This window comes from Astatotilapia calliptera, chromosome 19 (genome assembly GCF_964374335.1).
Source record: "Astatotilapia calliptera chromosome 19, fAstCal68.1, whole genome shotgun sequence".
Classification (NCBI taxonomy): domain Eukaryota; kingdom Metazoa; phylum Chordata; class Actinopteri; order Cichliformes; family Cichlidae; genus Astatotilapia; species Astatotilapia calliptera.
The window spans coordinates 14,561,258-14,573,485 of record NC_137440.1 but is presented as its reverse complement, the minus strand read 5'-3'; the positions used below and the strand labels follow the sequence as shown (position 1 = coordinate 14,573,485).

General features: G+C 38.3%; 2 protein-coding genes across 3 annotated transcripts in view; one reads left to right on the top strand and one right to left on the bottom strand.

The window, feature by feature from the left end:
• Nucleotides 1-369: 369 nt before the first annotated feature.
• Nucleotides 370-12,228, bottom strand: part of LOC113012161 (semaphorin-4E-like) — a 12,974-nt gene continuing 1,115 nt past the window's right edge. Inside the window, exons 2-15 of one of the 2 annotated variants that reach the window (XM_026152187.2) lie at nt 7,101-7,200; nt 5,563-5,708; nt 5,330-5,392; nt 5,123-5,218; nt 4,085-4,184; nt 3,877-3,987; nt 3,591-3,739; nt 3,303-3,478; nt 2,197-2,347; nt 1,882-2,104; nt 1,666-1,784; nt 1,341-1,507; nt 1,213-1,262; nt 370-1,084 (exon numbers count right to left, since the gene is read on the bottom strand). In XM_026152187.2, the coding sequence (XP_026007972.2) occupies nt 642-1,084; nt 1,213-1,262; nt 1,341-1,507; nt 1,666-1,784; nt 1,882-2,104; nt 2,197-2,347; nt 3,303-3,478; nt 3,591-3,739; nt 3,877-3,987; nt 4,085-4,184; nt 5,123-5,218; nt 5,330-5,392; nt 5,563-5,708; nt 7,101-7,194 (2,088 nt within the window). In that variant the 5' untranslated portion in view covers nt 7,195-7,200 and the 3' untranslated portion in view covers nt 370-641. The remainder of the gene's footprint in view (nt 1,085-1,212; nt 1,263-1,340; nt 1,508-1,665; nt 1,785-1,881; nt 2,105-2,196; nt 2,348-3,302; nt 3,479-3,590; nt 3,740-3,876; nt 3,988-4,084; nt 4,185-5,122; nt 5,219-5,329; nt 5,393-5,562; nt 5,709-7,100; nt 7,201-12,228) is intronic. The other variant, XM_080293658.1, reaches the window with a different exon arrangement.
• The window catches only part of LOC113012162 (serine palmitoyltransferase 2-like), a 22,655-nt gene continuing 20,267 nt past the window's right edge, over nt 9,841-12,228 (top strand). Inside the window, exon 1 of the mRNA XM_026152190.2 lies at nt 9,841-10,262. Within this exon, the coding sequence (XP_026007975.1) occupies nt 10,104-10,262 (159 nt within the window). The 5' untranslated portion in view covers nt 9,841-10,103. The remainder of the gene's footprint in view (nt 10,263-12,228) is intronic.

Sequence of the window (12,228 nt, the reverse complement as noted above, 5' to 3'; positions counted from 1 at the left end):
CAGGTCTTAGTTTTTCTACATTATAAACAAATGCTGCTGTATTAAATGAAAAAAAATATGTCAACATGACTCTTTGGGCTTAAACTGTGATAAGCAAAATTGCAGGAAAATTTTCACGTAGGTCATTATGCAGACTTGTTTTTCTTACTGGAAAAAAGCAAAAACAAGAGTTTTTCTGTAATTTAATTGTTTTTCTATTATTTAATTACTTTGGTTTAGTATAAATGTAGCAAAAGCTGTGAAATAAAAAAAACAGATAAAAGTCAAGATAAATTACATAACATTGTGCCTAATAGATAAAATACACAAACTCCAAAGTCCATAGGTCGACACTGGCACTGTTTGGCTCACAAATATGACAATAAAATATAATGTCCAATCATTTTATTGAATCACTGTATTTTGGAAGAGGTAACAATTTCAGTGTAATGATGCTGAGTTTGGAATTCCATGACTGTTTTCATATGGTCTGTTTTTTATTTCCTTGTTTTGCATTAAATGTAACAAAGGTAGAGGAGTAGAAGAACAGCACCGGTCTGAGATCTCACAAACACTGATGCTATTGCCGGTGTCCTTTTGTGCTAGCATCCTTCCCACTTTGAAGCGGGCCTTCCTCCATGCATCTTTAACGTGCTTGGTTCCTAATAATTACAAGGCCTCATTTGATGGTTGTTGCAGTTCTTGTTGCCACGTCGAATGTTTCCTTTTTTTGACTTTAGGTATCCAATCACCATAAACACAGCTTTGGAAAATGAGACCAAGGAAACAACAGCAGCCATTATGCAAACAGCAGCCCTCAGGTTCGTCATAATGGCATCAGTGTCGTGAACCTTAACAAGGTACTGAGCAATGGTTTTTCTGTGGACTCTGCCCTTCACTGCTTCTACTGTCTCACATCTGTACAGTCCAGCATCAGAATAGGAAGGTCTGATGATGAGACCCAGACTCAATACAGTGAATTGTGGACCAAAATGAAGGACGTTGTGAGAAAAGTACCAGATGATTGGTAGGTTGGTGTCAGGGGAACATGGGAGGAGCTGAGATATGTTGACGTTGAAGTAGACAGTGACAGGTTTCTTTTTTGCTGAGGGACAGATCAAACAAAACAAAAGCTCTTTATATCTCCATGTTGTTGTAAATGGTAAAAATTAGTGATCTGTTTTTGTCAGCCTGCACTTGCTTGCACTGCAAGAGAATGAATGCTGCACTTACACTCAGAGGGTGGGCACATCGTGATGTCTCCATTACTGAGACTCTGAATCCTAGAAGGAGGGAAAAACCTTCATTTAGTCCAAAGCTTAGCACTCTCGCTCTTTAGCAGGGTCAGTAATTTGGCTTACATTGATGAGTTTGATGCACCAAAAACCGATGCACACTGGCTTCTGATCTGGTCCCAGCCACAGTATGGATCTCTGGCAAGAAGGCAGTCATCACATGATGTGTAGCGGCTACAGTCTCTAAGATTAATCTGAACAACTGCATTACTGGTGCCACTGTACAGATGGCCCTACAGGGAAAAAACAAACAAACAAAACGAGTTTACAGCCATCTCTTTACAAGCATATTTAAATTACTACTGCTCAGAGCTGAGTAAGACAGCCATTAAACTCAAGTTAAAGATTTCCCAGCTTAGTTTTGCATTTGGACAAAATTAGTGAACCTTACAGTCTTGGAGGAAAGCTGCAGGAAATCCACAGGCTGAGGCTCTTTAAACAGCTGCAGCTCCTCAATGATACGCCCGTCCTCACCTTCAAACTTCACCGCCTTCTGCAGCCAACCAGTATCTGTGGGAAAGAGAAATGAATCCATCATGGAGCTTCATCTGTCAGTGTGATTCATCTGTCTTGTGTGATTTTGTTACTGGCATGGATGAATGTGCACCTGTGCCGACGAACATAATCAGGTGCTGTTGTCCATCCAGTGACGTGACTTGGTCCACTACAATGTTCGAAAAATGCGTCATTGGCTTGAAAAGCAGAGGCTTGCCAGTCATTGGTGAAACCACACCCTCCATCAGAGGGTGGTTCTTTACAAACAACAGCGTTGTGTCTGAGAGGTTCAAAGAGCTCGTCAGGCCGCTGGCACGCATTTCATCATCAATGCACTGAGTATATGACAGAAAGCAAGTCAGATTATGTTGTTTTTTATTTAAAAGGAAAAAGTCAGTTAATATATAAAGTTTGGCTTAATACTCACTGAACCAGGGTAGGGGGATGGCTCCTCTCCTGTGTATATGTCCCAGTTCCCAGTATCCAACTCAGTCAGAAACCTCCCACTAAACACCTGGCTGATGTCTGACAGCTTGTATGCACAGACAGCAGAGTGACTGCAATCACAGGAGGGCTCCCTGCAACAGATACAAAAAAATCCCTACAGCATATATATGACTGCTGATACACTGCTTATACCTGTACTTGGTATTTGTTTGCAACTTAACACAAAATGTTTTATCTCAGAAAATAATTCTAATATTTCACTTGAAAAAGCTGAATTAAATTTATTTTGGTATGTCTCATTTTGTCATGTAATGACAGCAGCTGTTTTAGCCCATATTAACCACATTTTCCCTGCAGACTTGGAAAATGTTCCAAACAGACTCTTGTAATGTCAGGAATGCTTGGCCGCCTTAATTTAGTGCTACAGAAATGTTCTTTGAAGCTGTTAGGTGTGGTTGGGCCAATTATCCCTCTTCAGTAGTTCCACTGTGGTGTCACTCTCTCTCTTCTTCATCTCTTTACATGCACCCTTTTCTTAAATCTCTAACCCTGATTCATCAGTAAGTAGGGGTTTTCTATGATCCGCTGTGAATGGAGATACATCTTCACCCACTGGACTTGTTTCCTTTTCTGATAGCTAGTTTTGAGATACTAGACCTCTGAGATCATTATCAGCCAGCTTGTGGTATCTGTTGTTGTTTATTGTCTCTTGTGTTTGTTCACTTTTACTCTGCCTTGTGATTTAATCCTGAGATTATTTACTAGGTGGCTTTGTGACAAACTACAGAAAGTTCTAAGAGAAACATGGTGCACCACCATATTTCTAGCAGTGAACAATTGCTGCAAGCTATGATGAGATGACCTGAGCTGTCGTGCAAGATTTTGATTAAATTAATTCACTTTGACCTAAAAATGGCACCTTTTATATATTTATCTGGACATCCATCACCCAGTCGCAAAAATCATTTAATCAAACTACACTGGAACATTGAACTCATGAAGTCATTACAGTATACTGTTGCTTTGGTTTTATCAGTACTGTACATGCAAAATAATGATGCTATAATACAAATTAACACAGCTTACGAGTTGGAGATGAATGTGGCGTAGAAGACGCTGTTCCTCCAGTCATTCTCGTCTGAGAGGAGAAAAACATCCTGGACCAAAGATGGTGAGCCAACATCTCCAAATGGACAGTTCAGTCTGGCTTTCAGGAAAGAAGTCCACTTTTGCTGTAGTGTCCTTTTGCCCCCCAAGTCGCTCTAAAACCAAACCCATAAACAATTGTAACATTTGTGCCACGTTACAAAGACATTTACTGCACACGAACATGGCCTTGATATTTTCTTTATCAGATGAGTTTACAGTAGCTACCTTACACACACGAGCAATCCTGGACACTGGGATGCTGCCGTGAAGTTCCTCCACAGCATTTTCATAGAAGAACAGAAACACGTTGCCATCTTCACCCTTGCTGCTATTTTTGCTTGCTTCAATGAGGCTTATGGAAATCATGGTGGGATCTGGGTCAAACCATTTACAATATGAGATCAAATAGTTAAGAGTTTTACAAGGTGGAGCTATTAAGGTCTGTCTCAGGTATCTGACACCTTATAATGAGGTACATAATTGGGTTACATGTCCAGAAAGATGAAATTACCATTTAACCAGGAGCGTTTTAATTCAGTCTTGACAGGGTTTAGTCCGAATCTCTGGAACACCGATTCTGTACCCAGAAAGTTTGTCGAAGCAGCAGAGTACAAAGTATCACCTTTTGAGTGGAGAGGAAAAAGCTTTAGCTTTCTGGAATCTCATCTTATGCCAGACTATTATTCATCAAAGGAAGAAGAATACATACAGCTACTCACCATCCATAAAGGTCGCAAAGCGTTGGTAGGGGTCAAAAGGAATTTTCCCCCGACCTGTTTGTGTTTTTCTTTCCAAGGAGAGAGTTCCGTTTGTTAAAGTCTGTTAAAAGATTAAATCAGGTTTAAGGGTCTCACGTTATTAATCAGTGTGGACAGTGTTTTCACTACATGCTAAACTTTACAAAGTACTATAAGCTGTTACAGTAATGGCAGAGTTTGGTGTAGTATTGCATTTTCTTGTCATATTTTTGACTTTTGTTTCTTGTTTTCATTTTTATTTTTTCAAGCTGAGTTTTTGTGTTGTTGTTCAGGTGCACACATTTGTTCTAGTCTCCCGTGTGTAGTATTTGTCCTGCTGGTTTCCTCATGTGTCCTGCACTTTCTCTGTGTGTGATTGTAAGTAACAAAAGTAATTAATTTCATGCCAAGTGAACTAGCATGCCTTATTCATTTTCATGCCAAAGGGTAAATAAAAAAATCGAAACAATATCTCTGACTCTCTATTACTAAAATACCTAATTATGAACTGTAATAAGGTTAAATAACCTTGTTCTGCCAAACCTTTTTTAATAGCCTCCGATTTCATCTAAAGATCACCAACTAGCACTTCATTTTATATTTCCTTAATAAATAAATCAATAAATATAATGCTGCAAACAATATGACTGTTTACAATGATGGTACAAACAGTTAGGCTAAGACTATCTATAAAGCTATTTAGCAACCATAGATGACAGGTCAGTCCCTGAAGTTTAATATTCTACTGTTGAAGATGTAAAGTAATAAAATAAATCCCACACTATATAAAACGGTGTCTGTTTGAATATTATGCATTATTTCCACTAAATTGTTAATTTTATATATTTTTGCTCTGTTGCTCCAGCTGCAAATTGAAACACAAGCCGATGCTTGTCTTTGGAAATATATTCATCATCTCTTTTCCCATTTCGGATATTTTATTTTCCTGATTTAGTGGCATATCCATGTCTTTACGTTTGGTCCTGTGTATTCTAAGTTTGCTTTTACAAAGATACTTACCATATAGTCACACACAGGGTTGAAAGCGTTTGTCCCACACACAAGCATTTTATTGTCCCCCATTGTGTGCAGGGTCCTGATAAAGTTATCACATTCCTGTTGGAAGACCATACAAAAATAAAAGAATAAAGTCCCAAACTGTAAGTTGTGTTTGGGAGTGAAAACCTCCACGTAGAGCTGATAATATTTGCTAACTTTTTACTATACCTCAGCACTCTTGCCCTTCATCTGACAGAGGTCTTTATCTGCAGAGCTCACAGCCCATTTATTCTGGAAGAAAAAACTACTGGTAATGACCAAGACTCTTTTATGTTTGACAAGCTTCTTATGGTTCTCTATTTGAGTATTTTGAAACCTGCAGATTAATTCTTTCACATTAAAAAGGGGTCGCCATTCTGAAGTAGAGCACAGCGGTCTACTCAGACAAACAAAGGTCATACCTCGCTGGTCTGTTTGGTGATGTCATCCAAGCTAAGGGTGAGCACTTTCCCTCTGGCACCAAGGACAAGCTGACCAATGTCTTCTCTTACCATCAAAGAGCTCAAACTGTCAAAGCCAGACTCTTTGAACTGTTTCAAGTTTATGTCTAGGGCAGACAGGTGGACAAGGAGCTTGAGGTTATCATTCAAACCCATGCATTTTAATAATGTCCGCTTTGATGTGTTATGTTGCGTAGTCTATCAAGTTTTCAACAAAAATGCATAAATGCCTGTTTTATTATAACTGTGTGCTTTGATTTAGAATATTCTTAATCATATATATTGTAATATATATGTATATCAATGCTTTGTCGAAGGTGACCCTACAAATATTTGCCTAGGTTAGGTCAAAAAGCTGAATTTTAGCTGCATAATAATGGTTATTATAATAATAATAATAATAATAATAATAGTGACATTGCTCCAGAAACCAATTAGCATGACTGTTAAAGCATGATGGTGTATGCAATGGATTTGAAGGAGAAACAAGAACCCTTGACACCTAAAGTGAGGGGATCCAGTGGCTCTGATATGCTCTGGCATGATGTGGGTGCACTGTTACCAAAAATAAAAGGTCACTGCATAACAATAGAGGATTATTCTGTGATAACCTTTCATCATGTGATGAAATATTACAATCGTGATAGAACTGGTGTCTAGCAAGATGACAGCCAGTCTATAGAGACAGCGCTTCAGATTATAAAGTGCTGCAGAAAAAGTGTTCGCCCCCTTCCTGATTTCCTGTTATTTTGTATGTTTGTCACACTTAAATGTTTTAGATCATCAAACAAATGTAAATATTAGACAAAGATAACACAAGCAAGTTTTTTAATGAAGGTGTTTATAACAACATCCAAGGAACTGCAGGTCCCACTTGCCTCAGTTAAAGTCAGTCAAGACAAAAACCACTGCTAAGCAAAAGGAACATACGGGTAAAGGCTCATCTCAGTTTTGCAAGAAAACATCTTGATGATCCCCAAGACTTGGAAAAATACTCTGTGGACTGACCAGACAAAAGTTGAACTTTTAAAAGGTGTGTCTCCAATAACATCTGGAGTAGAATATATTTGTCTAATATATGCTATGTTATGTTATATTTGTCTAATATTTACATTTTTAAATTAATTTTTAAATGTATTTAAATCTGTGTGACAAACATACAATAAAAGGAAATCAGGAATGGGAATAACACATTTTTCATACCTACCTATCCGATCACCAAATCTAGACCTGGACTGAAATGTTAGGCAGTGATCTCTGACACCAACTTTAAAACACCAACATCTTCTGTTAATATTTTCCATCTCTCCAGCAGAGCTCCTTTAGTGTTATATATATATATATATATATATATATATATATATATATATATATATATATATATATATATATATATATATATCACACTGCATAGTATATAAAATAATTTGCTCTTCATTAGTCACTGTGTACTGCTGTTAGGCTCTCTTTCAAACTATCATGTAAATAAGATGTCTTACCTTGGAAGGGAACGCTCCTGCGGGGTGTGTTGCTTGATGCAAGCCCTTCACTCATGACAAGGAAGCAGTAAAAGAATGTGATAGGATGCGTCATCGTAACCTATCAGACAGGGAGAATAGCAAAATGGCCATCAAGTTGAAATGACACAGATTAGGTCAAACGTTCAGTGTAATGCATGCTGCTTATTTCCCACTGGCACGGGAGCTCATTTCGGAGAAGAAAATAGTGAGGAAATCACAGTTTCTGTTGTAATACATAGCCATCACAGGCTCACTGCAGTTGCTGGTGTGTGGCAGCCGAACCAGAGGAATCACAAATGCTCCACTACCATAGAGGAATCATTGTAATCACGTATTTGGAACTTATTTTGATTATTTTTTGCAGGTACATGCAGTTACTGACATCAATAGTGCAATGCAGAGTGATAGTCTAAATGGTATACCATGTCAGGGCCTTGGCACCATGTTTGTCCAAATGAAATCATTGGGGAGAGACAAATGACTGACAGAGAACATTAGGTCATTAGTGGCAATAATCAGCATTTAATTAAAGCCATGTGTTGTTTCCTTGTAACCATCACTCAGGTGCAATGCACGGTCCGAACACTTATAATTAGAGACTGGGCACATTTCAAAGTAAATGAAAGATATCAAATTATTATTATTATTATTAATAATATCATTAATATCATTATATTGTCTGGCTCTTCAATTAGCAGCACCCAAACTCTATCAACATTTTCATTGACATTTGTTTTCCTGACCCTTTACTATGTGTTCCTGAGGCCATCAGTCTCAGGTCTTCAGTCTTTATTTTTACACAGCAATTTTCACTTGTTGCCATTCCAACCTTGCGCCACAAGAGGGGGTAGCTAGACTGTATTTTCAGCAGAAATGATCGCAGTCACAAGGACAGTGAGTCAGAAAGCTGGTTTGATGCTTAACTCGTGATCTTGTAGAATGTGTTCTGAAAGCCTTTAACAGGGCAGTGCAAAGACATGAATCCACAAAGAAATCTGAGAGAACTTGCACCACCTTTTATCTCATATTAAGTGGATGATTTTTTTAAGACTTGTGAGCATGTTCGTGTTTCTATTTGCACACATATGACAAGCCACAGTTCCATAATTAGTTAAAAATCTGATACGACACATAAGAAGATTGCTCCATATCATTTATCAAGCTCATTAAAGATTTCTTTGCGATTTGTAATTGTGTTTATTAAATCTGGGGCTGCAGTGGAATAATAAGCAGCTTACTTAATGGGAATTTTTGCTCCTGTGCCAACAAACAGAATACGTGCCTGAAGATATGCTGTTCAACCTGAACTCAGACGACTGGGAAGTGTTTTCAGCTTTTTCTGTTTGTCACTGTGTGTGATGGACTACAGACAGATGTGACACGTGAAGGAAGGATAAACACGGCCAAGATTCAAATTAAAGTCTAGTGTTTTGTTCTTTTTTCCGTCAAACACAGAGTTTTTTATTGTTTAAAGAATGTGGTGCCATTTGATATCAAACCATCTTGCACTTGTGACGCCATAATAAGTACCTCCACTAAGGGGGGGATGTATTTTTCTGATAGCATTTGCGTACGTGCATGGGTGCAGGCATGTCATTCTGTATGTAAATACAACAGCGGGAGAGGTTTTGAATGAATTCTGATAAAACTTGGTAGGAGTGTAAAGTAGAGTCATGTTAACAAACCACTGAAATCTGGCTTACATCCACCAGGGTCTTTAAGGTCAAATCTATGATTTATTGGAAGAAAATTGATCCCAAAAAAATGTCTTATAACTATAAACTGTGATTTTTACAAGAGCACCGTATAAAGGTTTAAAATATTAGGTCACATTTGACCTCTGACCTCTCCTTCAAAGTCAATAGATTGATTTCAATGTCAAATTGATATTAAACATATATATATATATATACAACTATTTAAAACTATGTTTCTTGCATATAGGTATACAGGGAATAATTTGTGGGGATTCTAGTGAAGCTTTCATAAAATGTCTTTTTTATCTTCGAGACTATGCTCACAATTCTACGGCCTTTAAATATCATCTCACATTTGACCTTTGAGTTAACATTTACATTTCACCTTGCTTTTCTGTCAAGTTGACCTGGAAAGTATATATCTATATCTTTAAAGATAACACATACGATAAGATAACACTATAGAATAGTAGTATATCATTATATCATAACCTCAAGTTATTCATTTACAGTTATTTGCAAATCAATACCTATTATCTACATAATGTTTATATTCAAAGTGCAGTACTATTTCCAGAAAATAAGGTGCCTTCACATGTGTGGACTTTATATTAGAATTTTGAGAATAGTTTTAAGGGTAGGGTTAGGGGGTTAAAATCACCCTTGATTAGCTTCTTAACTGCTGTTAGTGTTTTAAAGCTGCTTTGAAGTTTTCAGTTTTTCTTTCCCTGTTTGGAAGTACTGTTTGGAAGTACTGACGAAACGTGATGAAACTATGGCGATTTTACCCCCTCATGCTAATCATTTCAAATTTATTGTGAAATATTATAAATATTAACACTTTAAGTTTAGTTTTTAATTGTATATAATTTCTGTTAATCCTCCTGAACCTCATGTACTTATGACTAATTTGTAATATTTTATTTATTTATTTATTTATTTTAAATGACATCAAAAACATCTGTAATGAGTTGTAATCAAATGTACATAATTTAAGCCACGCCTCTCTGTAGACATTATGGCCCCGCCCCCACCAGGACAGGCTTCGGTTTACGTTGGTTTACGGGGCGTTGTTTTCCGGTATTGAGTATCTAGATTTTCAGGTTACACAGGGAGTGGGCTGTGCGTGTGATTGCTGTTCGTGGATGTGAGCGTGTCAGGGAGTTTGTAGTGCGTGTGCTTGTAAACGTTCACTGCTCGGATACTGTCACCGCTTTGCACCGCGGGCAGGCTCCGTGTTCCTACATGCAAGTTACTGTGGCAGCTCCACCATTCCTGCCCAGCAATGACCGAAAGCCCCGAGACCAAAGCAGCCGACGACGAAGTGTGTCGGCGGGTGAAGAACGGGCTGAAGCCGGAGAGAAACGGTTTGGCAAAGAGCCTCTACCCCCGCCCCTGCCATGAGCGGCCGCCCAAGAACCGCTGCCACACCGCCGAGGAGGAGGTGAGGCCCGGGATGGGACGGGTCGGATGGGTTGGTGAAGCCGGGGAAAGCATCCACTCTGTGGACTCGTGACACCGAAGGATGCTGTTAAATTCCCGTTATTATGATAAAGTCCTGTGGTGTTCGGGTAGGACAGCTGACCGAGTCCTGCTGCTGACAGCAGTCTCACAGCATGCTGTCATCGAGTTCTGATGTTTCCCGGCTCCTGTACAAAGTAAACGCCGAGCTCCATTTTTTTTAAAAGTCCACTTTAAAAAGTTTCAGCTTATTTGTCAGGTTAGATACCTCGTTTTTTCTCAATGACTTACAGCAGCGTTTTAATTCCCCATTATAATATTTTTATTTTTTAAATCAAAGTCTAAACTTTGAATGGCTCCTTGATGCTCTCCAACCCATTTTAAGAGGAGTCCAGGTTTGTGACTTTGATCAGAGGCTCAAACTGGGAATGGAATAACTCCAGACAATTTTGAAACAAATCTCAAACTCATCCACTCAGTTGATTGTTCTTTAGGGAGATTGTTGTGTTTATTTCGTGCAATATGTCAGCTTTTTCTTTCTGTTTTAGTTTTAAATCTCGTTCTTTGGCTCTGTTCATCTTGGCTGTACTTTTCTCTCACTTGTTTGGCAGTAAAAGTCTGGAAACATTTCTCTTTCATGAGGCGGTTGGCTTCCATTTGCAATCAACACTGAAACTGTGATGAGTTAGTGATTAGGGAGACACTGAACCAGTGCACCTGTTCACTTCAAGCTGTCCGCTGAGACTTGAGTGCATGCTGCAAAACAGCTCTTCCCAAATAGGCTAATGAAATTTCCACCCTTGGGTGCATCTTCTGTAGCTGGCCCAATTAATGGGCCTCCTCTGACTGATTAGGTGCTGCTACACACACTGGCATTGGAAATACAGAGAATTTTTTCCCCTGTTGTTTGAGTCAGATTAATATTTCTTGAGAGGAAAGTAATCCCAGTTTTCTCCAGCGTGTGGTTCTTAAGTAAAATAACGTGAAGCACGTTGCTGTTTATTATCTGATTATTCTAGTCACTAAAGAATTTGGTACAAATTGCACAGAGGGTTTCTGCCACACTTGCTTTTCAGGCTAAGAAACTGAGTGCCTGCTGACTAAACCTCAGCTGATTAGGGTTCATGCAGATGTCAGCATTGCTATTCTGTAAGGAATTTGAGGGAAAGGCATGACCGGTCACATGCAATGCCCTAATAGCCATGAGCGCGATAGTGAAGTGAACTGCACAGTGCCCATTAGGTTTCATTGTCTATCCAATTACTTATCAAGATGTAGAAGAAAAAACATTAGAAAGTGAATTCTATCTGTTCAAGTTTATCAACACAACCTTCTCCTCCCTTATTTGGCAGTCAAATCATCGCTCTCCCTGTTTACTTCCCTGAGTACAGAGCTGAACCAGAACGTAATAGTTTGGTCTTATCTTCCTTTTTCATACAGTCTGGCTTTAAATAAGTACCTCTAAGTGAACCATCTAAATGTCAGCCAATAAAAACAAAAGTTAAACCACTTTTTCGTAAATAAGACAAAGGAAGAGGCGAAGTATATTGTATGCACAATGACATGGAAGTTTATTCCTTTTAAAGTCTTAGTTAGGAAATGTTGTGAATCTCTTTTTAGGCTAGGTTTGCATAAATACAGGTAGCAGCGGTTGGGTATCACTGTAACATAATCCTGCGTAGTATGGCTTCAGCTACTGACTTTTTTTATTTTTAAGTAATCAAAGGATATTTTTCACTCAAAGGTTTCATATAAATTGGAAAATGGTGAAGAAATTGAATAAAATGTAGTTTAGCACCAGATATGACAAAGACGACTATATTTGAAGAGCAGCAAATCAAGTTTGTGTATTTTTTTTTGTTTGTTTTAATTTTCAGCTCTTTGATGTTACACAGCACAAAATATCAGCCACTGCCATTATTAAGATACTAGCGAGCTAATTTCAGTCA